The 24,385-nt window shown below is 51.6% G+C and overlaps 1 protein-coding gene across 1 annotated transcript in view; it reads left to right on the top strand.

Annotated features, from left to right (window-relative positions):
- The window catches only part of furina (furin (paired basic amino acid cleaving enzyme) a), a 53,814-nt gene that overhangs the window by 24,132 nt on the left and 5,297 nt on the right, over positions 1-24,385 (top strand). Inside the window, 9 exon segments of the mRNA XM_067248457.1 lie at positions 3,608-3,706; positions 6,802-6,897; positions 9,670-9,798; positions 9,886-9,962; positions 16,639-16,727; positions 18,653-18,825; positions 21,283-21,495; positions 23,396-23,496; positions 23,886-23,989. Coding sequence (XP_067104558.1) covers positions 3,608-3,706; positions 6,802-6,897; positions 9,670-9,798; positions 9,886-9,962; positions 16,639-16,727; positions 18,653-18,825; positions 21,283-21,495; positions 23,396-23,496; positions 23,886-23,989 — 1,081 coding nt within the window.

Below are 24,385 nucleotides of genomic sequence, written 5' to 3'. Positions count from 1 at the left end.
TCGCAACCATGTTGGGCACCATCTTGGTTTAAATGCTGATATTGTTGTGTTTTCCTAAACTCTGGCGCCTTATCTGAATCAGCTGTTCCTGTCAGGGCTATTAAACCCATCACTCTGAAGCTGTTGCTAGGGCCTGCAAGCAAGGCAGCAGAATGATAAGCTCAGTCAGGCAGCCTGGAGGAATGCAGTAGCTGGGTGGAGAACTCTCTAGACCCCAAGTCGCCCATATAAGGTTTTCATAAACACACAGCTTTAACTGGCAGCTCGCTGCGGCTGCTCGCTCTGGGCTGCTCTCCAGACTCAGCTGGAAACACCGGGGGGGGGGGGGGGGGGATGAGAGATGTGTCTGCTAGCTAGTATGTCCAGTGTGTGTGTGGGGGAGTAGTTGATTTAGGGCCGGCCTTACCATCACATCCACCAACCTGAGGGCAGAGTAGCCTGGCCTGCAGTTCCATGCGTAATCATGGAGAGAGAGAGGATTGCTCGGGAGTGTGTCCGTGTTTGACATGCTGTACAAATGTGTTTCTAAGAAGTGTCACCAAGCAGATGCAGAACGGCTGAGTGAGTGATGCTCTGTACCGCTGATGAAGTATTCTGGATATCTGGGAATGCTGCCCCCCCCCCCCCCCCCCCCTCTCTGGGCGTGCGGGTTAAGCACGACCGTGTCCACTGGCTGTGTAGACAAGGCGCTGCACCTTCTGATGAGGGTTCTCACAAGGTGACGGGCTGAGGAATGCAAACAGACGCAGGAACAGGCAGGCTCATTTCACCAGCGTCTGTCACCGAGCTTGTCCATGAGGCTGGTGCCTTACCGCTCTGGTCCTCGGCCTCCACCGCTCCTCCTCCTCTCCTTCCTCCTCCTCTCCTTCCTCCTCCTCTCCTCCCTCCTGCTCTCCTTCCTCCTCCTCTCCCTCCTCCTCTCCTTCCTCCTCCTCTCCTTCCTCCTGCTCTCCTTCCTCCTCTCCCTTCCTCTTCTCCCTCCTCCTCTCCCTCCTCCTCTCCCTTCCTCCTCTCCCTCCCCCTCTCCTTCCCCCTCTCCCTCCCCCTCTCCCTCCTCCTCTCCTTCCCCCTCTCCTTCCCCCTCTCCTTCCTCCTCTCCTTCTCCCTCTCCCTCCCCCTCTCCTTCCCCCTCTCCTTCCCCCTCTCCCTCCCCCTCTCCTTCCTCCTCTCCCTCTCCCTCCCCCCTCTCCCTCCTCCTCTCCTTCCCCTGCACGTCTCCCTGATCCCTCGGGTTTCCACGTTCCCCTTATCTAAACGTCTCGAGGTCCGCCCCCCGATGCTAGCTAGTTAAAACCTTCCCGCTGGAGCCATGTTGGCAGATTAGGTGGCTATAAGGCTCTTAAGTTGTGCTCATGAATGCGTGCGCGGAGGCTAAGCTGGGGGCATTTAGTCATGCCAAGATGGGTTTACGCATATATGTTTGTGTGTGTTTGGCATTGAGTGCATATAGATTTGTGTGGGGGCGAGGGTGATTGAGTGACTGTGTGCAGCTTAACAACTGTTATATAAACATAAATATACATGTGTGCAGAGGGAGGGGAGGGGAAGGGAGGAGGGGGGTTGTGGTGGAGGCCAAGGAGTTCTGCTGTTGTCCAGAGAGGTTGTGTGTGAGGAGGAAGAGAAGGAGGGAATGACTTGACCAATAAGGGTCAAAGATTAGGGCTTTGTGCAAGATTGAAGTCCAAGTCCTTTAGCCCAATTTCACAGACATGTTGTGAGTTGACCTTCACCTGCTTACATGCTGACTACTCTAAAACATTCCGCCACCTCGCATGACTGAAGCAGTGCAAGCCCTCCAAGCACTCATCCACGACCTGCTGTGGGATTCTATGTGTTGAGTCTCCAGTCTGTTCCTGTCGTGCTCAAGCCTGGGCCCCTGTGTGGAGACGGATGCTCCTCCAGCCCCACAGGCTCCATTATCAGGCAGATGGAGTAAGCTGCTTGCAGTTCCTTAACAATCGTTCAAGCTGAATCAATCGTCACTGCGTTGTCTTAAGTGTCTCGTCGGTTTGGTGTTGATGTGATTTAGAGCTGACTTAATGGACCCTTTCTAACTGGCCCACTTCTCTCTGATCGATGCCCATCCTGGGGGCCTCTTATCTGGGCTAAAGCTTCCCCCACCCACCCCCCACCCCGCAGAGCTCCAGGACCTCCTTCCAGTTCCTCTCCCTCCAGGCAGGACAATGGTCTCCATGGAGTCCCGGAGCGTTTTTATTTTTTATTGCAGATGTCGGCGTTTTAATCCATCATCATCCTTCATTCTCTTGCAGCTTTTGTTCTTGTTCCTTTATACGCGCATGCACACACGCACACACACATGCACACACACGCACACCCCACTGGGATAATAGCATGCAGTAGCCCAGAGAGAGCAGATAACACAGTCCACAATGGGAGTCGAAGCCACTGCTAACAAAGGGGATCCACACACTGAGAGTGCGCGTGTGTGCATTTGCTGTAAGGGGCTGGAGAGACTGCAGGAGCCTCTCAGCCACACCGTCCTGTCATTGGACGCTGGCTGTGTCTGTCCCTTAGTGTGTTTACGTAACTGCGGACACTCACTCCCCTGTCAGTGGTGAGCAGGGCTGGGATGGTCATGTCAGTGATGGACTGGTCCCTGGTACCTGGTCCCTGGTACCTGGACCCTGGCCCCGGCAGATCCAGGTGGCAGAGAGAGGTGACAGACATCGGGATTTATTCTGTTCTAGTCGCGGTGATAAAAACCATTTAGCTGGCTATTCAGATCCCATCAGAGAACCATTAGGAGAGAACTGTCTCTCTCTCTCTCTCTCCTTCCCCTCATTAAGAGGGTCCCGTGTGGTGCCTGACTGTGGTGTCTGACAGGCAGTGTCATGTCCAGTAGCTGGTCATTACTGAGGGGGGAAGGCAGGATGAGGAGGGGGAGGGGGAGGGGTGTGCGGGTCACAACCTCAGGCAGACGTCTTCCATCATAGACGACTCGCTGTTGCACAAGTTCACGTGTCGACTCCGCCCAGCGCTCACGTGTGCGTCTGGGGAGGGGGGTTAAGCCAGATTGTGTGTGCAATTTGAATAACCCCTACACTGGTGAGCAAAGGATTATGTTGCAGGTGTGTGTTCCTGAGTGACTACACACACACACACACACACACACACTCGCAACACTTCAGTTCTCCCCTCTGATGACCTTCTGCAGGGTCACACTCATCCTGCCGCCATCCCTCCACCAGGTCACCTGCTCCTATGGTGCTCACTCAATTAGTCTGGACCTGCTGTGCTCTCTCTGTCAGTCTTTCTCTTTTACTGTCTCTCTCTCTCCCCCCCCCCTCTCTCTCTCCCTGTCCCTCATCCCAGCAGGTCAGAGGCAGGTTCACATCTGGGTAGAGGGTTGCAGCTTCTTTCATTTCTGAGGGATTTAAAAAATACTGCCGTGCTGTTTCTCCCTCAGAGGGGGGTCTGTTTCTCTCTTTATTGCTTTCTCTGGTGCCGTTTGTCTCTCACTCGGTCTCTCCAGTTCTAGTTTTCTAGTCTCTCCCCAGTTCTGCCGATCACGCCCACGTCAGGGCTTGTAGCGTAGGTGCGTGTTTGTGTCACTGTGATTAACGACAGTGTATGTTTGTCCTTTCAGGTGTTTGGTGAGTACTACCACTTCCGCCACAGAACGGTGTCCAAGAGGTCTCTGTCTGATCACCGGGGGACACACGTACTCCTTCAACAGGAGCCTCAGGTGAGCCCTGCAAAACTGTGTGTGTGTGTGCCCCTCTCATTTCTCCCACGCCTTCTGGGCAGGCCTGTGACACTGCAGCATCTGCCTTGTCTGTTTACCTTTCTCAGTAGCACTAAGAGGTGAGTCACAGGACTCTGATCATATTTACTTATTCAGTTCCACACACTGTCCTAGATGTGTGTCTAACCAGAGCTCATAAGAGCCTCATCTCAGAGTCTCCTGCTCCTCAGATCCTTGGCACACTGTGGCAGTCTGGGCAATGTTGGGCCCCAGCAGGTGCATGGTGAGAAAAGCATTGTGTGGACCTTGTCTTTTCCCCTTCCTCAAACCCCCTCCCCCCCCCCCAACAGAATTTCCTCTCCCGCCACAGCTCCATTTCCTGTTGTTGAATTCCTTTTCTCCCAAAGCAACTCCGGGAGAGGGGAGCCTCCCAACTCCAACCCCTCTCCTTGGCTGGGCCCTGGTCAGCACCAGCCCCCCCCCCCACCCCCCACACTGAGGGGTCAGCCTGGGGAAATGGATCCCAAACAAAAGGAGCAGTAAAGCCTGCTGATAGACTGCTCCATGACTGAGGCCCTCCTGACCCTCCTGGGATCTCTGGCAAACCTCTCTCAGCCTGAACCCTGAAGATAGAGGTGTCAAGTTTTGGGCTGGTCTGACCTGGGCTGGGCTTCTAACTGGGCCTCTAAATGTACCTCATTTAGAGGAAGAGAGGACTAGAAAGGGGAGTACTAGTCTGTTATAGCTGTCTGCAGGTCAGCGGTGTTTATCTAGCACCCCAGGTACACAATGTGAATGGTCTGGAAAAAAGCTGTCTCTGATTGCTAGCTTCCGCGCCCATTTATAATGGAGATGCTATCTGCTAATTGCTGAGCTCCCTGTTCAAACTCACGTCTGTCTGTCCACAAATTCCCGGAGACTCCCTGTCTGTTTCCAGCCACCCCCCTTTTAAAACATTGTGCCTAATTGTCTGTATTCCAGTATTATACAATCCCTTTGAAGGCCAAACGTTTATAGAATACTTGAAATAGATGACTGGAGATATTGTGATGCATCCTGGTTTATCAGTTAGGGCCAGACTCTTCTTCACAGTGACTATCAGGCTGGTGCCAGGTCCGAGCCCACAGTCGAGCAGGAACGAGAGCAGACGGTACACAGCGCCCAGACCAGCGTCTGTTGTCCTGTGAAGTGAGGTTTGGCTAACGGTCAGCGTGCATTATCTCCCTCTCACTGCTCTTAGCATGCAGCTTATCTGCCATGTTTGACTGAGGTCTCATAGCTGGCCTTGCTCTTGCCTGTTTAGCAGGAGGAAGCACAGGCTCTGGCACGACTCAGTTACTGGGGTCTGCAGGGTGGGGCCGGTCACCTTGGTAACCCTGGGAGGGGGTTCAGACTGTAGCCAGCTCAGCACAGCTCAGCTGGACAGTGTTTGTGTCTCACAACACTACAGGCAATCGCGAGAAGGTTCAGAACGATATTAGAATGTTTCTTGACTTTCTGGCGTTTTCCTTATTCTCCAATGTGTGAAATAGCATGGTAAGACTGAGCAGAAGGCCTTAACAAACGTCTCATACGAGGCTGTTTTTTCACTGTGATTAGGCTCTGTGAGTGAAGGCAGGGTGATATCACAGTTTCCTGCCTCAGCATTGTTTTCTCTGCCCTCGTCGGCGGGTGGGTAATCTGGTAAGTGTAACACAGAGATGAAGAGAGCGAGGGAGGAGTTGAGAGCGAGAGCGAGAGAGAGAGAGAGAGGGAAAGAGGATGAGGGATAGGCAAGTCTTATCTGGCCTGTGTTCCATGACTGTAGCCAGGAGCAGAGAATAATGGAAAAAGTATTGCTCCCTGACAAACCCCACAGGTAATGCTGTTGACCATGACTAGCTTCGTTTATGAGTCAAAGTTTCTGATCTGAAAGGGTCTCCTGGGCTCTCTGAACCCCCACCCCCCTCCCCCCACCCCTTTATTGCAGTGCTTTATGGTGAAGCGAGCAGGAATTCTACCTGGCCTAGGACCAGGTAGTTGTTATTGCGATCCCTCATTGTCTCATGTTTGTGCTGTGAGTTCAGGCCCAGCCCAGCTCCATGAGATGGAGACAGGTGACCTTGTGGAGAAGGGAGCCCACTGTGGCAGCATCTGCCGCAGTCTGTACATGCTGCAAACCAGCAGGGCTCTCAGTATATACTCACATAAACATGCTCTGGCCCCAAAAAGCAGTGCTGGTCTGTGGTTTCTGGTGTGGCGTGCATACAGGTGGGTGGTGTTGTGTGGGCAGCTGGCAGCGTAGCGACCTTGGGTATGGTCTTCTGGGTATAGCTTTTGGCAGAGGGAGATAGAGGGAGAGGACTGCTGTGTTGTTGTTTTCGAGACGGTCCTCGTTCTACCGTGCTCCCACACTCGTTTGGTTGTTCTCTCTCTCTCCCTATGTGTGTTTCGCTCTCATTCACATGGCCGTTTCCTCTCCATCCAGACTCGAGAACAGCAGCTCATATAAGGAGTGTGAAGCTGGCTTGTCACTGGGTGCAATCTGCCTCTGTCAACACTGCCAGAGAGAGAAAAGCTGCCTGCCTGCTTACCTCTCTCTCGCTCTCTCTCTCTCTCTCTCTCTCTTTTTTTTTTTTTCTTTCTTTCTTTCTTTCTTTCTTTCTTTCTTTCTCTTTTCCTCCACCTCTTTTACTTTCCCAGGTTATATCTGTATTGTAAAAAGAGCCGATGAGGGAGTGACGGAACCAAGCGTGTGTCTGCCTGTCTCTGTTTGTTTGTCTTTGTATGACTAAGTTAAATAGTTTCGGACCATTTGTGTGGTCCTCTAGCCGGCCCAATGTCGCAGTTTTAATGAGTCTCAGCTGCAGCCTTGGTTAGCCTGCATGTCTAATGAGGAGGTCACACGGTAGAACCATCTCTTTAATCTGCCTGTTCGTTTGGGCTTGTCCTCCATGTCCCTTCCCGTCGTCATTACCCAGGACTAATGGGTCGAGCTGAATTGTAATGTTTAGTTATGTAAACACATCCACTGGAATCAAGCACTCCACCACATACAGTATGGTTACATACATGGTCACATTTATGTTGCGTGTGTGTGTGCGTGCCTTTCCCAGGTGGCGTGGGCGGAGCAGCAGGTGGTGAAGAGCAGGAAGAAGAGGGACATCTACACGGAGCCCTCAGACCCTAAGTACCACGAGCAGTGGTATCTGGTGAGTGCACACATGGGTCAGGTGCTCCAATCAAAGCAACTGAAGTGCATTTGATTTGACTAGCAGTTCATTGCGGGTGCTTGTAGCATGGAACTAATCCCTTGGTTTAATTGTTCCAAGCATGTTAAATGAAGTGTCGCTCAGCTCCCCCAGAAACGTCTCTGAAGAAACTTTTGAAGATTTATTGAACTGAATCGCTCAAAAGACGGGAGCGAAACGTTCCTCCGAAATGCTCTGAATGAGATACCCAGGACCTCCAAGGATCTTCTTTAATACTCTCCGAAGACCGTTTTAGTCACAGGGAACATCCAGCCAGCATTTAGTCACCCAATGTGTGTTGGCCACTCAGTCCCTCCAAGCGCTGCAGCTCAAGTATGTCTGGTATGGGGCGAAACAGCCTTGCAACGCTCACCTCATCCCAGCGGGATTCCATTAGCGAGATGGCGAGCACACTTTGCAATTTCATTCCATTTATGTATAACGGTCCCCAGAGAGTGAACCTATCCCAGCCAAGGCCAGGAATACTAAGAGACACAGCTAATACGAATGTAGGAATATTACTGATGTTCTTGATGACATTGGAGAAGGTATCAGAGGGGTCGGATCCGCTAGCCCGCTCCGGCACGCGTCTGATACCTCTGGTTTCTGCTCGCTTCGCTTCTCAATTATTCAACGCTGGCTCCCGGGGCAGTGGGGAGTTGATTGTAATTCATAACAAACAAACTTTCTGCACTTGTTCTTTTAAAATGCTTGTGACAGAGCTGAAGCGAATCCAATTTCCGCCCCCCCTATGTCCCCTGGCTATAAAAGGTGTGTGTTCGGCGTGCGGGTGTGTGTGCGTGCGTGCGTACGTGCCTTTTTCCTCCACTGTGACCGGACATTTTAACTCCCCACTGGAGCTCCCAGCCCTGTCACACTGCAGCAGCAGCATCCTCCACCCCCCACATCCGTTCCACAGCCCTCGTCCTACAGCTTCGACAGACAGCCCTCGTCCTACAGCTTCGACAGACAGCCCCGTCCTACAGCTTCGACAGACAGCCCCGTCCTACAGCTTCGACAGACAGCCCCGTCCTACAGCTTCGACAGACAGCCCCGTCCTACAGCTTCGACAGACAGCCCCGTCCTACAGCTTCGACAGACAGCCCTCGTCCTACATCTTCGACAGACAGCCCTCGTCCTACAGCTTCGACAGACAGCCCCGTCCTACAGCTTCGACAGACAGCCCCGTCCTACAGCTTCGACAGACAGCCCTCGTCCTACATCTTCGACAGACAGCCCTCGTCCTACAGCTTCGACAGACAGCCCCGTCCTACAGCTTCGACAGACAGCCCCGTCCTACAGCTTCGACAGACAGCCCTCGTCCTACAGCTTCGACAGACAGCCCCGTCCTACAGCTTCGACAGACAGCCCCGTCCTACAGCTTCGACAGACAGCCCCGTCCTACAGCTTCGACAGACAGCCCCGTCCTACAGCTTCGACAGACAGCCCCGTCCTACAGCTTCGACAGACAGCCCCGTCCTACAGGGTGGGGACGGAGAGGGAGATTAGCCAGGACAGCGCCAGGCTGGAAACCCAGGAAGAGTAGATCTACTCTGGGGTGGTTCATGTCATGGTCCGGGTCAGTCGCATCTGTCAGTACCAGTGTACCACCGTCTGTTCCCCAGAGTCCTGGCCTCTCATTAGCACTGGCCCCGGTTCTATGTGTGTGTGTGGCTGTGATAAAGGTGTGGCTGGAGCCTCTACGGTTTGCTCCAGTCATTAGTATGTATCACAGCACTGCATATGATGAGACTATCCCCACGCACATAATGACTGGCAATGCTGAAAGCTTAGCCTGGTATATCAAAGGCTCTGTTTTTGTTCCTGCTCTGAGTTTTAATGTTATGAAGTAATTGTGAGATTGAGAGCAGACAGTGCCGTGGTGCACCTGACGGGAGCGGAGGAAATCTCTAATGGACCATTATTTTTAAAAAAGTAGCCCTTTTTTAGATTTACTTTTTTTTTTTACCTGCTAAATGTTCTGAGTGGCTGTTTCTTAAGCAAAACAGGTTTCAGCTCTTAGTTGTAGTGTTGTGATGCTCTTAAGTCCTTTAATGTAAGGTGAGGTGGGTAATTGAACCAGTAGCACCTGGCTAACTGTACCTCTGGGTGGGAGGGGAAGCATAACGGGGTATTTCAGTCTTAACAGCAGGTATTTGAGGTATTATGGGGTATTTCAGTCAAACCAGGGGGGTTTCAGTCATAACAGGGTATATGGGTCAGATTGAGGGCTGGTGAGGGTGCGTCTGCAGAGGAGGATTTGTGGAGAGAAGCTGCGTCGCAAACAGACAGACGTGGTATTTGACCAAAGGGAATATCAAAAGGCCTGGGTCGGGGTCGCTCTGCCCCGTTATCCAGTCAGCCAGTCAGACGCCGAGGCCTTGGGGGGAGCATCTGCTGTTAGATGTGAAGAGAGGGCAGGCACTGGAGGCTGGCCTCCGCCCCAGCATCCGCCCCCCAGCCTGAGCCTCCTACAGACGAGACAGCCTCAGCTTCCTCTGTCTGGAGGTCTGCAGAGCGGGGGAGTGATGTTGTCTGGCTTTCTGCTATGTTAACACCTCTCACCTTCCTTTGAAGGCTCATCCCTCATCCATTGCGCCTCTGATAAGCTCGTTTGCCGGTCATCTCGGGATGGCGTCATTCCTGCCGAGTTGGACACGGATGATGAACACGCTCTTCTCAAGATATCCTCTACCCCCACCTTACAGCTCTCCCTTTCTCTCTCCTCCACAGTATAACAGCAACCACCGCGACCTCAACGCCAAGGGGGCGTGGGAGCAGGGCATCACGGGGAAGGGGGTGGTGGTCTCCATCCTGGATGACGGGATTGAGAAGAACCACCCCGACCTCAAACAGAACTACGTAAGTTGTCCATCACGGTAGGCCTGTCTGTATACCTGTTATGTCTGTGTTTTAACCCTGTGTGTGTGTGTGTGTGTGTGTGTGCAGGATCCAGATGCCAGCTACGATGTGAACGACGGAGACCCTGACCCCCAGCCTCGATACACGCAGCTCAATGACAACAGGTACCGTGAGACCAGAGCTCGCACACGAGTGTAGGTACAGGACAAAACTGCCAACAGCGGCAGAGTCAAGAGTTAGCATTGTTGTTGTCATGTGCATCTGTTGTTTTTGGACTCGTCCAGCCTGTTGCAGAAACTCTTTAATAAGGGCTTAACGGGAAGTTAAAACTGGCTGATTTGATTGGTGGACGCTGGCGTGTCGTGCGAGGAGCAACCCTGTGCTTGGCCACATGCTGGCTGTCTCGGAGACTGACATCTGTTCTGAAGTTGTACATCAGCTTGCTGCTACCAGGGTATTCCTGTGGCCCAGTTAAGTGGAGTAAATCTACTGGGATTAAGTGAATTTGTGAAGAATGCAGCTTTATTGCGGCGGGCCTGGCTGTTAGATAGGGCCTGGTTGTTAGATAGGGCCTGGCTGTTAGATAGCATTAAGACTTGTTTACTGCCGCCCCCAAAGGCTACCCTCTCTCTGTGAATTTATTGAATTAAATTCATCAGCATTAACGAAGCCGGACAGATCTCTGAGCTCCAGACGCAGCGCTCCACTGTTGCCCCCCCCCCGCTGCCCCTCTTTCTGCCCCCTTCTCACTCCCTTCTGACTTTCATTAGTGATTTTACGAAATCCGCTGTTTTCGGGCCGCTGGCCAGAGAGTGTCTTTTTTATCTTGAGGCTAACCATGATTGGTGCTGACAGGTAGGGCGAGGAGGAGAGTTGGGAGCTCTGGTGGAAATCACGTATCCCCAACTGAGACCGACTCCCCGGAGACAGCCCCCTGTTCCACATGACAGGCCTGGCTGATCCAGAACCTGCTCTCACTCTTCATCTTTCACTCCTTCCCCCTCTCCTTCCTCCCTTTTGATGAGAGAGAGAGGTGGAGAGGTGAAAGGGGAGAGGCAACAGGAGAGGTAGCTACAGTACAGAAGGCCTTGAGGCTCAGGCTAGCAGACGCACTATATCCAGGACTGCAGTCTGCCTCCCGTAAGACGCGCATTCTAAACCCCCCTGCTAAAAACGAGCCCCTGCCAACACAGTTGCAGGGCAGAGGAGATCTACTGAAACACGCGAGCGCACACACTTTGCCAGAATTCGGATTCCCCTAGCATAGGCACATCCCACAGTCTGATGATTACCCAGTCCCTCAGTGAGGCTGGAGTAAATGCCTGTGCAGCCTGAATGGGGTGGTGGGTCCTGTGCTCCCAGCCCAACTCTTATCTCCTGCTGCCCAGGCCTGCATCACCTCCCTGTGGCACCGCCAACCAGTCCTGTCCAGTGTGTGTGTCTGAATGTGTGTGTGTGTGTGTGTGTGTGAGAGAGAGGGAGAAAGAGAATGTGTGTCTTGTGTATGTTTGTGTGTGTCTACCCTGGGGGTGTGTGTGTGTGTTTTTTTTTTAATTTTTGTGTACGTGTATGGTTGGTTTTGTGTGTGTGTTAGCAGTGGGTTTGTGTGTTTGGTGTTGGGGTGTGTAAACACCCTACAGGCAGACCCTGGCAGTGTGAGGCTGTAGTAGACTGGATGGGCTTGTTCCCTGCAGAAAGCCAGGCTCTGTTGAGCTTCATAAAGCTGTCTTTCTTCCCACATGGACGGGCAGCAGGGAGGACAGACCTGCAGCAATGTGGCCATTCAGCCCCGTGTTTAAACACGTCACCATGTGACCTGGCTGTGTCTCTCTCCAGGTCGCACAGTTCGCTCTCCACCGGATCTCTCCTCCACTGGTCAAAAGGTTGAAAGCTATAGATTCAAATGTTGATTCACCGTTTTGGATTTAAAGCTGTAGATTGGAACTGTGGTTTCTTGTTTGAGATCAGTTTGACTACGAATGAAGTCGACTGAGATTTCCTGGAAGGAAATCTAGGCCTGCCTAATACGGTTGATATGCAGATATTAACATTTAATATGGTATCATTAATTTATTCATCGAAAAGACCCAGGGAGTCTCCTCATTTTAAATTCTTCCATTTATATTGAATATTACTGTAACATTCCTTGAGGATATGACACTTATTTTCGACTCGCTCTACAGTTACCACAGTAATGAATCTGTAAATTGAGTGAACTTATTTGGTATTGCTAGTATGGCTTCAATCAGTACTATTAAGTATCTGTGCTCTTTCATCTGAGTGACCACAAGCTTTCCTCTGTCCTCCAGGCTACCAAGCTGCAAACACTCTGTGGTGAGAGCCAAAGAATCTCTGATCAGAGAGAGGGGGGAGTGTGTGCGTGTGTGTGCGTGTGTGTGAGTGCAAATGTGTGCGCCAGATCAGTCGTAGTATCTCTTCTCCTCCATCAGTGTCACATGGCAGCTTTATGGAGTGTGTGATGTGAATACGTCTGTGTATGAGCAAGTCATCTTTATCATTTCACTTACCTGTACATCACTGTCATAAACCCTCATCAACACCTCACTCTGCGTGCATGTGTGTGTGTCCCGGCGCAGTGGCTGCATGACTAAATGACCTTCATGGCACACAGCCCATATCTGTAGTGGCTGGTGTTCTCCCTGTAGTCCAGAGCAGGTGGGATCAGGCCTGACTGGTCTGGGACGCACCACGATAGCACCCCGAGGTTCTAGAAACTCATCTTGACGTGCCTGTGCTGATGGATGAAGTGCTGAATCATTACTGGCACCTGGTCCCAGGACCGTTCATCTGACAGCAGCTCATATTAGCCCCTCGAGATGCTTGCTTTGTGTTCCCCGTCCTCCCCGCATTTTATAAACACTCGCACACCTTGTGTCCCGGAGGTCAACTCATTAGTCAGCTGATTAAGTGTGAGGGAGGGGGAACACTTGTCCAGGTCCGAGGCGAGGGGCGTGGAGTAAAGGCAGCACAGAGACTAATGATGGTTCAGGCCACCGGCGGGGCCTCTGAGAAACACAATGACTTTTCTCTGGATAATTAATGCTGTTCAGGAAAGACTGAGTGAAATTAGAACCATGTGCCAATAGACCAATATGGTATCTTGGAGAGGAGGAGAGAGAGAGTGAGATAGAGAGAGTTGGAGGGGAGCAAGAGAAAGAGCTAGATGGAGAGGGAAAGAGTAGAAAAGGGAGTGAAGGGGTCGGAGGAAGAGGACGGGAAAATGATTGAGAGGAGAGATTTTGAAGACAGATTAACGAGGGGAGTATTCTTGCAGATAAATATTAAGAGAATTTGTGTACAGAATAGAGTTTTATGGCATCCATCTGGGGACTATTTCAACATCTTACGCAACAGGGATGAAGTTTATGTTTTTTCCCTGTACATGGGTAATTTGGTACAAGTTATGTTTGCTTTGTAGGAAATATGGCGTCTTTACGGCCCCCTAAAGGTCCACCTGTAGTTTTTCCCTCACAAAACATTAATTTTACGAAGCTGTTTTCCTCATAATTGTTCCCCTTTCATTCTGTCCCTCCCTCCAGTCGGTCTGATTGGTTGAAGCTTACACGTGTAGTTCCTCCCACTCTCATTAATTATGGTAATGTCATGGCCACTTGGGAGCCCGCTGGTTGCCATGGTTTTGTCAGCACCACTCTTGAGTTATTCAGTCTTCCAGTGTCCCTTTAAGACAGGGGCCCTATTCAATCAAACTGATGACCATGCGCCCTGGAGGTTAGGGGCAATAACCAGCGATGGATGGTGTTGGCTCTCACCCAAGGCTAGCTCTAACTTAGTTGGACCGCCACTGAAGCAGACACCAGACACTACGTTTTTGCTACTTGTTGTCGTCCACACAGGTTCGTTTCTCCAGGCTCAGTGAGGGGTAGATTGGGCCACCCGTCCCCCTCACTGAAGACATATACTGCTCCCAGTGCTGCGAGGGTGTCCAGCCTGTCAGAGAGCAGGAGAGGTCGTTTTTTTGTGTTGATATGTTTGGTATTTTAGCAGGAGATGTAAATGCGAGCGCCCTGTCTTTGCGGAGACGGGGTGAGCCAGAGTGCTGGATTGAATGCTAATGTATCCGTTAGCTGCGGGCCTTGAGCCAGCCCGCCTGCTGTAACCTGAGAGAGTGTGCCAGTCCCCAGACCCCACAGGGCAGGTGTGTCTGCACTCAGATAAAGCCTGTTGTGCTAACCCTTATTGACTGCATGGACATGGCTCTCTTTGTCTGACTTGTTCCCTCCTAATCTCCATTGTGTTGGGGGGAATCCACAGCTCGGTTACTCAATTTGCAGAAGATCAGAGGATCTTGGGAACAGATTACCAGAATCAGATCATCTCCTTTTTGTTGGAAAACTAAGTGGTGTGTGTGTCTGTCTGTGTGTGTGTTTGTGTCAATGAGATTATGGAGGTTCGTTCAGCATGCCTGTGCAGTGCAGGAGGAGTAGCAGATGGTCAGTAGATAGGATAGGACTGATCCTATTGAAGCAAAACCACTGAATTAAACTCAGCACAGGATTCTAATCAGTTAGTAGTCAGCAGGCGAGCACTTCTCCTCTGGTCTGTGCTGGTGTCAGTGCTGGTTTCCAGTCTGCCCCATCAGACCTGGACCTCCATACTGTAGCACTTTCTCCAGTGCTGTGGCAGAGAGTAGCTCTGATAAATTAACATGCCAGTCATAATGTCCTGCTTCTGGCTCTTTAACAGGATGTTAGCTAAATAATGGCAGTTAGAAATATCGGAGTCTGGAGCATCATTATTATTCATCATTATTACCTAATTTGGTTGCAGCTAAAATGGGTTTTCATTGCTGAACTCTCCACAATGCCCCTCACAACCCCTGGTTACCCCCTCACAACCCTCCTAGTCCCCCTAAACCCTTGCACATTCCCTAATTCCGCACGCACACTCCCTGAGCCCAACCCCCCATAGAAACCCCTGACTCACCATGTGACCTGGCTATGTGTGGACCCCACAACTAGGTTTGGAATCACATGTCAAGACAACAATCCGTAAAATCGAATAAATGGAAAATTCAATTGGTCGTAGGAAATAGCTGTGGAACATCTTGTCCTTTGCCATTTTGATGGTGACACAAGTTAGCCTAGCTGGCCATGTGATTATTGTCAGTTATGTCAACTCTGGAGAGAGGCCTGATGTGAACCAAGAGGACAGATCGGCCTGGCTTTGTGTGCTCTCTAGTCATGTAAAGAGTATTGCAGATAAGTACTACTCTGCATGGCTGCACACCATACTCAAGACGTCGTTAAGAAAAGATCTCCCATAATGCACTGTGCTCACCCTAGTGACAGCGAGGGCTCTGGTGTGGAAAAGCCTATCAGATTACAGAGATGGACGAGTCAGAGATATGGAGATGGTTCTGGTGTGTGAGACAAAAGCAGACTGTGGTGCACGCTGGGAGTCCAGGCCTGCCCTGCGTCCTATCAGACACACCTGGCCTGCCCTGCGTCCTATCAGACACTTCTGGCCTGCCCTGCGTCCTATCAGACACACCTGGGCTGCCCTGCGTCCTATCAGACACACCTGGCCTGCCCTGCGTCCTATCAGACATACCTGGCCTGCCCTGCGTCCTATCAGACACACCTGGCCTGCCCTGCGTCCTATCAGACACACCTGGGCTGCCCTGCGTCCTATCAGACACACCTGGGCTGCCCTGCGTCCTATCAGACACACCTGGCCTGCCCTGCGTCCTATCAGACACACCTGGGCTGCCCTGCGTCCTATCAGACACACCTGGCCTGCCCTGCGTCCTATCAGACACACCTGGGCTCGGGCCTATCAGATGCTGCATTTCTGGCCCGCATTCCAAACACATGCTGGGTGTGTGTGGATCACTGGCTGCAGCACGCGGGACACCAGCAGACCCACCACCAGCAACTCAAAGATTAAGTTAACTGGAATACCTCCCATTGTCCTTTCACACTGATAGTGGTGTACATGGGGTTTTTGTGTGTGCGTGTGTGTGTGTAGGCTTTTGTATGTTTTGGCTGTAAGCAGACATTCCCGCATTTGTGTGTGTGAGAGTGCCTATACCCATGGTAGTGAACATATACATGTGTATATGTGTGTGTGTGTGTGTGCGTACGTGCTTGTCTGGTTGCTGCGATGTTAGAAGCGTTCCTCATGATACAATGGGAATGATCCTCAGCCATGTTCACTGGTGCGAGTGGTGCCAGGCCTCCACCCTCCAGACTAACCCCGCTCTCACGTCACCCTGGCAACGCTCGTGTCTTTAACCTCTGGCCCCTGAGCGCAGACTGCGTGTCTAAGGAGATCCCAGAGGACTGGCTGATCCACTACCATGCTCACTGACCCCTACCCCACCCCGGCCATTGTGGGTTAAATGAAGGGAATCCTTTGGAGCACGTACCTGCAGTCTGGTGGTTAGGAAGGAGCAGAGGTTGTGTGAGGTCAGCCGACTCGGAGGAAAGTCTAATGGCAGGAAATAAAACGGTAGTTACAAGACATCCACAACAAGCCAGGGGTCATAAGCTTCATGCCTTTCTCTTATTGTTGGTCAAGTCTCGTAACGTTCTGCAGCTTTTATGTTGCCTTAACCATGGCCACTCCTGCTTTTTCACTCCAGAAGACAGGAACCACTGAGAACCGGTCAGTCTTCTCCCCTGCTGGCTTCATTCATAGTGTTCTGATGATGACTCTCTTACCAGTGTTGCAATACTGCTGTCTTTACTTATATCTAACTCAAGACAGACACGGGAACACTTATAAATAAGTAAAGCTCCCGTAAGAACGTATTGTAACAACATTCTCTCTTTTTCTGTCTCTCCCCCCCCTCCACAGGCATGGCACTCGTTGTGCTGGGGAAGTGGCGGCCGCGGCCGACAACGGCATCTGTGGAGTGGGCGTGGCCTACAACGCCAAGATCGGAGGTACGTTCAGAGGCTGCAGTGTGAGGGTCTCGGGGTACGTTCAGAGGCTGCAGTGCGAGGGTCGGGGTACGTTTAGAGGCTGCAGTGCGAGGGTCGGGGTACGTTCAGAGGCTGCAGAACGAGGGTCGGGGTACGTTCAGAGGCTGCAGTGTGAGGGTCGGGGTACGTTCAGAGGCTGCAGTGTGAGGGTCGGGGCTCCTCTGTATCCTCTCCACTGCTCACACAGCTGGGGCTCTCGGTGCTGTCTCAGTACTGCTGCCAGCTCACTCACATGAGGCCCACAAGGGTGGCCCCCTCATCCTCCTCCACCATGTTCAACTCTTCTCTTCTCCTTCTCCTCTTCTTCTCTTTTCTCCCCCGCCCCCCCCCCCCCTCCCCTTCTTCCCGTGGCTTCAGATGACACAGAGACACCCTTATCTCACAGGGATGCATTTGGTATCCTGAGTGTGTGTGTGTGTGTGTGTGTGGGGGGGGGGGGGTTAGAAGTGGGTACAAGTGATGGTGTGTGTGTGATTGACAGGCAGAGCACATACCGAACAGTGTGTTCTGTGTGGTTGGCGGGGGCTTGCGAGTGTGTGCGACGATGTGCATCTGCCGCTGGTTCCTCCGGGGCCTGTTCCGCAGGACCGCGTGTAAGCGTGTGTAATCCCCTTAATTACAGCCATCTCTTTCATCCATTCACTGCATGCTCTATCTCATTACTGCTGCAGTCTCCCGCTTCTGCTGGGCTCCTCCACACATTGGTAAAGCCTGGCTGCTCAGTCACGGACTGGGATCTCAGGAGGAGGGACGAGACAGAATCAGGCCGCCTGGTCTCAATCATGACTGGACCAGTACCAGATTGTAGTGTGGGCCATAGGCCCAGTCTCAAGCTGTTACCCTCAGGACTCTCCGCTGAAGCGCTCCACGTTCTGATTCGGATGCTCTTTTGCATTCCATGTCATCCTAGTTCAGTGGGGCTTGACATCCCAGTCTATATGTCACCCCAGTCTCAGTGTGGGATATGAAGTGGCTGCCAGCACTTTGCACGTACAGTACACACACATCTCACATATTGTCCAATGATTGGATGTTACATTACTGTATACCCTCAACATGGTTTGTTGTGTAAACCCCCCCCACACACACACACACACTCACCCCCCTCCCCAAAAGTAGATTACCACCTTGCTGGTTGCCATGGGAACTGTGTCTTCAAGGATGCCTCAGGAAAACTTCAAAGAGCAGAACTCAGTTTACTTTAACCCCTATGAGGGAGGTGTGAAGGAACCCGACCCTCCATGCTTCAAAGTGAAGAACACGGTTGTTTTGAAGACGTCTGACCTCCGTCCCTCCTTCTCTCCCTCTCTTTCCCCACATCTCTTCTTGTTCGCTGGAATGTGGCAGGCGAAGTAGTAGAATATAAACAGACCTGGAGCCATTTAAAACTTTATGGATTGAATATGGCTCCAGCACACTCTCTCTCTCTCTCTCTCTCTCTCTCTCTCTCAGACACAAACACACCCATATACACACCCCAGGCCAGCAGGCAGGCCCTAAGGGTTGTCAGAATTCCTCCCTTCTCCCCTCTGCAGTTAGGGTTTTCTCATAGCAGAGTCCTTTCAGTCAGGCTTGGCCATGGTTTTCATGGAGGGCTACTAAGAGAAGAAGCAAACTTGTTTATCACCTGCAAGTAAGCATTCCCCCTCTCTCTGAGCCCCGACAGCCTTTCTTCTCCACATCTTCAGACTTCATTTATCACGTTGTCTGTGGCATTGGCCAGAGACAGGTTGTTAGTTTCAGGCCTGTCAACTGCAGTGACGCGGTCATGTGTCAGTGAGAGAAAGTGTTCTGTTGTGCCAACGGGCATTTTAGAGTGCTTAAAAAGATAAATACAAAAATTCTAGTTTGCAACCTCACCTGTTTGTGTGTCTGGTGTGCTGCAGGAGTGCGCATGTTGGACGGCGAGGTGACAGACGTGGTGGAGGCCCAGTCGCTCAGCCTCAACCCTCAGCACATCCACGTTTACAGCGCCAGCTGGGGCCCCGAGGATGATGGGAAAACCGTGGATGGCCCCGCCAAGCTCGCCAAGGAGGCATTTTTCCGTGGCGTCACAGAGGTGGGTGTGTGCGCTTGTGTCTTCACGGCCTTGATTTTATTCTTGCCGTTTCAGCGCTGCTTCTTTCATGAATTCAGATGCTGCTGTGTGTCTCCTGTTGAAAACACAGTACATAACTATGTATTGAACTATTCACCCACAAGAGCAGCTCTCCAAGCAAGCGTACTTTTGACCCTGGCCCACTGAACAAATAGAAGCTTGAATTGAAAAACATGTTTTCAAGTCAAGTTTTAAAAGTCTATTAACAAGCAGGAAGAGAAATCTGAATACAAAGAATGGAAATAAATATATATTCTGTCACATTCATAGCCATCTTAAGAGCATTCCACTTAATCTCATCCTTTTTTTAAAGCAGTTTCTCGTTAGCTGGTATGTCACAGAACCAGGGGTATTTAGATTGGATGTATCGTATCAAGGTTGAACACACATTCATCTGAGAATGCAGAGACGCACATCCACAGTGTTTAAAATATAAACTTTTCTTATCTTATGTCTTACAAAAAAAGTGTGCAAGGGAAATGCCTGAGACATATCCCCTGCCCCTAGCCCTAGGCGCCATATCTGCCATGGCCACATGGGTCATGTCTGCGCTTACAAAGACCCTCAGACAGACAATGAAGAAGCACTTTGCATTACCCACAGTGTGTGTGTGTGTGTCCATGTTAAACTCATTGAGCGTTTTGAACAATTCCTCAAGGGTCAGTTGAAGCATGGCCCACATAGAAAGAATGTGGTTTTCAGTGACACTGTTAAGCAGCATGTCTCTGCCTCTGGCCAGACACTGTGAACACGAATATGATCACCTCACCCTGGTACCAGCCCTGCTGGATCCTGCATTCACATTCTAGAATATCGTGGAGTTCACGTTCCGCAGTATCATCAAAAGCTGTCTCATTAGGCTGCAGTCAGCGGAACCCTGGCCCAGGTATGGTGACACAGGTGACACGGATCGTCTGTTTGCTGTAAAGGGACAAGGGACTCATGATGGTCACGTAATTTGACTTGTTCCTGATAGCAGGGCTTTGTTCTCACACACACACTGTGTTTGCCCAGGGAGGCTGGCAGCTGGCTAAGGGCATAAGTGGATGGATTAGCCTACAGACAGCATGCCAGCCAGCCTGCCTCCTGCCTGCCCGCCTGTCCAGTCATCCATCCTTCACATCTATCCATCCATCTAGCTAATGCCCAGCCAGGTCCAATGGTAATAGGCTTCCACTGCAATTCAAATGTAAAGCCCCGATGAGCACCACAACATACACAAAGAGAGTGGGGCACTGCCCAGACACATACACACACACACAACATGAACAGGCAGGTTTGAAGGGGCAAATATACATCTGTGGCCCTTCACAACTGTCTCTCTTTGTGACAAGAGGCCTCAATGGAAAGCAGATGGACATGTACAGTACAGTGAAGACACACACGCTGTACCAAACCACTGTGGTGAGAAGATGGCGTCGGCGCAGAGCTGGGGCTGGGGCTGGTTTGTTTACACGGTCACGGGTGGTTGCATGTGATCAAGGCAGGGCGGACAATGAAGCATTCTCAGTTCAAATATTTCTTCAATAAAGCATTCTGCCTCTCAATATAAAGCCTCTGTATATATTTATAGAGCCGGCTGAATGGGGCTCCGCCCCCTGATTCATTAGCCGGGCCTGTTGACGCACTCCAGTCTGGGCCGTTGTCCTTACAGCTGCCGTTGTGCATTAAGGCTCTTTGATGGGGACCACTGAGTGTTAAAAGCCACTAGGATGCATGGAGGGGTGCGTGTGCGTTTGGGGGTGGGCGGAGAGGGGGGGAGGGGGGCTGGCGGCCCCTAATGAGTTTGACTGTAGTATCAATGGGAATGGGAATCTCTTCTCAACTGAAAGGGAGTTTTTGTTCTTGCGGTCCCTCTCATTAGTGGTAGATCACAGAGACGCACATCCATCCATCTGGTCTAGAGAGACACGTCTGTCTGACACGCCTGGATCGTGGTGCCATTCTGTCTCACTGTCCGTGTCTCTCTCTCCGTATGTCTCTCTGTCTGTCCGTGTCTCTCTCTCTGTATGTCTCTGTCTGTCCGTGTCTCTCTCTCTGTATGTCTCTCTGTCTGTCCGTGTCTCACTCTCTGTATGTCTCTGTCTGTCCGTGTCTCTCTCTCTGTATGTCTCTCTGTCTGTCCGTGTCTCTCTCTCTGTATGTCTCTGTCTGTCCGTGTCTCTCACTCTGTATGTCTCTCTGTCTGTCCGTGTCTCTCTCTCCGTATGTCTCTCTGTCTGTCCGTGTCTCTCTCTCTGTATGTCTCTCTGTCTGTCCGTGTCTCTCTCTCTGTATGTCTCTCTGTCTGTCCGTGTCTCTCTCTCCGTATGTCTCTCTGTCTGGCCGTGTCTCTCTCTCCCTGTCTGTCTCTCTCTCCTCGTCTCTCTGTGTCTGTCCTGACTGTTTCTCCGTGTGTGTGTCCGTCTGTCTGCGCAGGGTCGTGGTGGGCTGGGCTCCATCTTTGTGTGGGCGTCGGGTAACGGCGGCCGGGAGAGGGACAGCTGTAACTGCGACGGCTACACCAACAGCATCTACACCCTGTCCATCAGCAGCACCACCCAGAACGGCAACGTGCCCTGGTACAGCGAGGCCTGCTCCTCCACCCTGGCCACCACCTACAGCTCTGGAAGCCTCAACGAGAAACAGATTGTGAGTTATGCAACACACACAGTCTTCCCCCCCTCACACACACACACACACACACGTGTACAAACACGTGCACGCCTCATTCTGTGAGAATCATATTAGAAAGAATAACCATACTGCACCCTGCATCATCTCCGTTACTGTGATGTTGAGGCGGAGAGTTGAGCCTGGGGGAGAAAGGACGTTTTATGGTGACCCTGAGCATGTCAGATAACCCAACATCTGTCTAACTGTGAATAATATCTGCCAATAGCTGTGTGTGTATGAGCCAGAGTGTGTGCTCTGACCTCCGAAGATGTGGTGTGTGTGATCTGTGAGGGTGTGTGTGTTGTGGTAGTCTGTCCTGTGAGAGTCTTGTGCTTGCCGACCCCAGGGCGCTCTGTGTTAAACTCTGACATCAAACGGCTTCCACTGTGAAGTGGAGACAGACCATTCGACAAGGGTCCTGGGGGGTGAGCATGGGGGTGTGTGTGAGTCTGTGTGTGAGAACCATTCAGGGATATGACTGTGAGGAATGGAGACTGATGTGCAGTTGATCCTGTGTGTTTATGTATGGTGTACAGTAGACTTGACCCATGGGAACCATACAGCTTCTCAGATGTCTGAATCACTGCCAAAGCACTAATCCAGACGCTCCATCCTGTGTTCTTTAGAGCTTTGATTTCTTTTAAGGCAACTTGTCTCTGGTCCTGAGCCAGCTGCTGCTTCTTCTTCCCTAGCTGCTCATCTTCCAGGCGGGTTCTCAAGGTTACTTGTGTTCTCTGGGTTCTGTTGTTCTCTAGGTGGTCAGGGTTCTCTAGGTTGGACCAGGCAGTGTGCCCTCTTCAGCTTTCGACATAGGGATTCTGCTCACACTAAGGAGACGCCTCTCTCTCTCACTCACTCACTCACTCACTCTCTCCGTCCACCCTCCTCTATCTCTCTCTCTCTCTCTCTCTCTCTCTCTCTCTCTCACCCTCCCTCCCTCCCTCCCTCCCTCCCTCCCTCCCTCCCTCCCTCCCTCCCTCCCTCCCTCCCTCCCTCCCTCCCTCCCTCCCTCCCTCCCTCCCTCCCTCCCTCCCTCCCTCCCTCCCTCCCTCCCCCCTCCTCTCTCTCTCTCCCTTGTTCGCTCTCCCCCTACTCCTGCTTTCCTATCTCGTACAGCTAGTTGAATTAAGTAATGTGGACTGCTGAAATCCCATCTCCTTGTCTGTCGCTTTTCCACAGACCTGTCAAACGCATATACGCACACACACACACACACAAGGCAGATCTCTTCCCTCTTCACAGTGTTGCCCTGGTGGACAGCTGGCCCACTGACATGGCATCTCACTGACATGTATCAGTCCCACTCAGCTAATGGTTCTGTCCCTCATATGGGCAGGGACGTGACAGGGGGCAGGAGGGGTGTGAAAAGAGAGATAGGAGGAAGGGAGGGCAGTGAGAAGGAGAGTCAGAGGAAAACGAGGGAAGATGTGATGGGGGGAGGGAGTGAGAAAGGGGAGAGGGAATTTTCCGGTGTCTGCAGGAGATAATAATAGTGTATTCATGAGTCTGTCTGACTGTGTTGCGGGTGGATCAGTTTGTTCTGTGCTTAGGAGGTCCTAGAGCCATGCAGCACACTAGGACCCCCCCTGCACTAAGCCCCAGGCATGGCCACATCCTTTATTTAATGGAACCAACTGCCACATCATTCATCCTACTGATTGCTTCATCAAACAGTCATTTGTCTGACCATATGAAACAGAGGGGGTCTGTGTAGGAACATGCTGGAGGAGCACCTTTCTTCAGTAGAGCCTTGGTTCTGTGATCATCTTCATCATCGTCACCGCAAGGAGGATGCACACACTCACCAACACACACATACACACACACACGGACACTGTACCTGTCTCACCATGGCTCTCCTTTCTCTTCCTGTCAGGTGACCACCGACCTCAAACAGAAATGCACCGAATCTCACACGGGCACGTCAGCTTCCGCCCCATTGGCTGCCGGGATCATTGCCCTGGCGCTTGAGGCCAAGTGAGTGACCTCTGACTTCTCAGCATTCGTTTCTGTCTTCCTATTGGCTGGCCTGCCTCCGGGTTATGTCTCTGGTCTCTTAGTGAGACTGCAGTTTCCCAGCAGGCTATCCAGTCACAGTGCTGCATCACTGTGTGCACACATCAGCTTGGTACTGTAGTACACTGCATTTCATCTCCGTGAGAGAGAGAGAGTGTGTGTGTGTGTGTGTGTGTCTTTTGGCTCTCTTTTGGCTCACATTCCTGCTGCGTTCTTGACAGCCTCTTGACAACCGTTGCTGTGTTGTTTGCTGTTGCTTGTAGGTTTGTTGTTTTCAGACTTTCAGACTGTAGTGAACACATGATAGGAAGTGCACTAACAGAGGTGGTGGTTGTTTGTTGACGTTGCAGTCCCCAACTGTCCTGGAGAGACATGCAGCACCTCGTGGTGAGGACCTCTAAACCCGCCCACCTCCTCACCAACGACTGGAGGACCAATGGAGTCGGCCGCCAAGGTACAGCAAGGTCTCCTATTGGCTTAGCCCAGCTTCTCCCCTTACCAGGCTTTGTGATCTTTCAGATCAACATGGAGACTAATAGAAATTGTGTTAACATCCGTTGATTAAAATCGCTTTAATGTGGCTGTTCTAGAGGCCAGGCCTCTGGGTGTGGAGGGGTTCTGATCAGCCAGCAGCTGGAGACATGCTCTAATCTAATACTGAACCTCTTATTGAGTTTGGACTGGAACCCTGATGACGTTGCCTTCATCAGTCTGATATCGATCTCTCTGTCTCTCTCTCTGTCTCTCTCTCTCTCTGTCTCTCTCTCTCTCCCTCCCTCCCACCCCCCTCCCTTCTCTTGCTCTCTCTCCCTCTCTCCCTCCCACCCCCCCCTCCCTTCTCTTGCTCTCT

This window comes from Osmerus mordax, chromosome 13 (genome assembly GCF_038355195.1).
Source record: "Osmerus mordax isolate fOsmMor3 chromosome 13, fOsmMor3.pri, whole genome shotgun sequence".
Classification (NCBI taxonomy): domain Eukaryota; kingdom Metazoa; phylum Chordata; class Actinopteri; order Osmeriformes; family Osmeridae; genus Osmerus; species Osmerus mordax.
The sequence above is the reverse complement of the archived record's forward strand: the minus strand, read 5'-3'. Positions and strand labels throughout refer to the sequence as shown.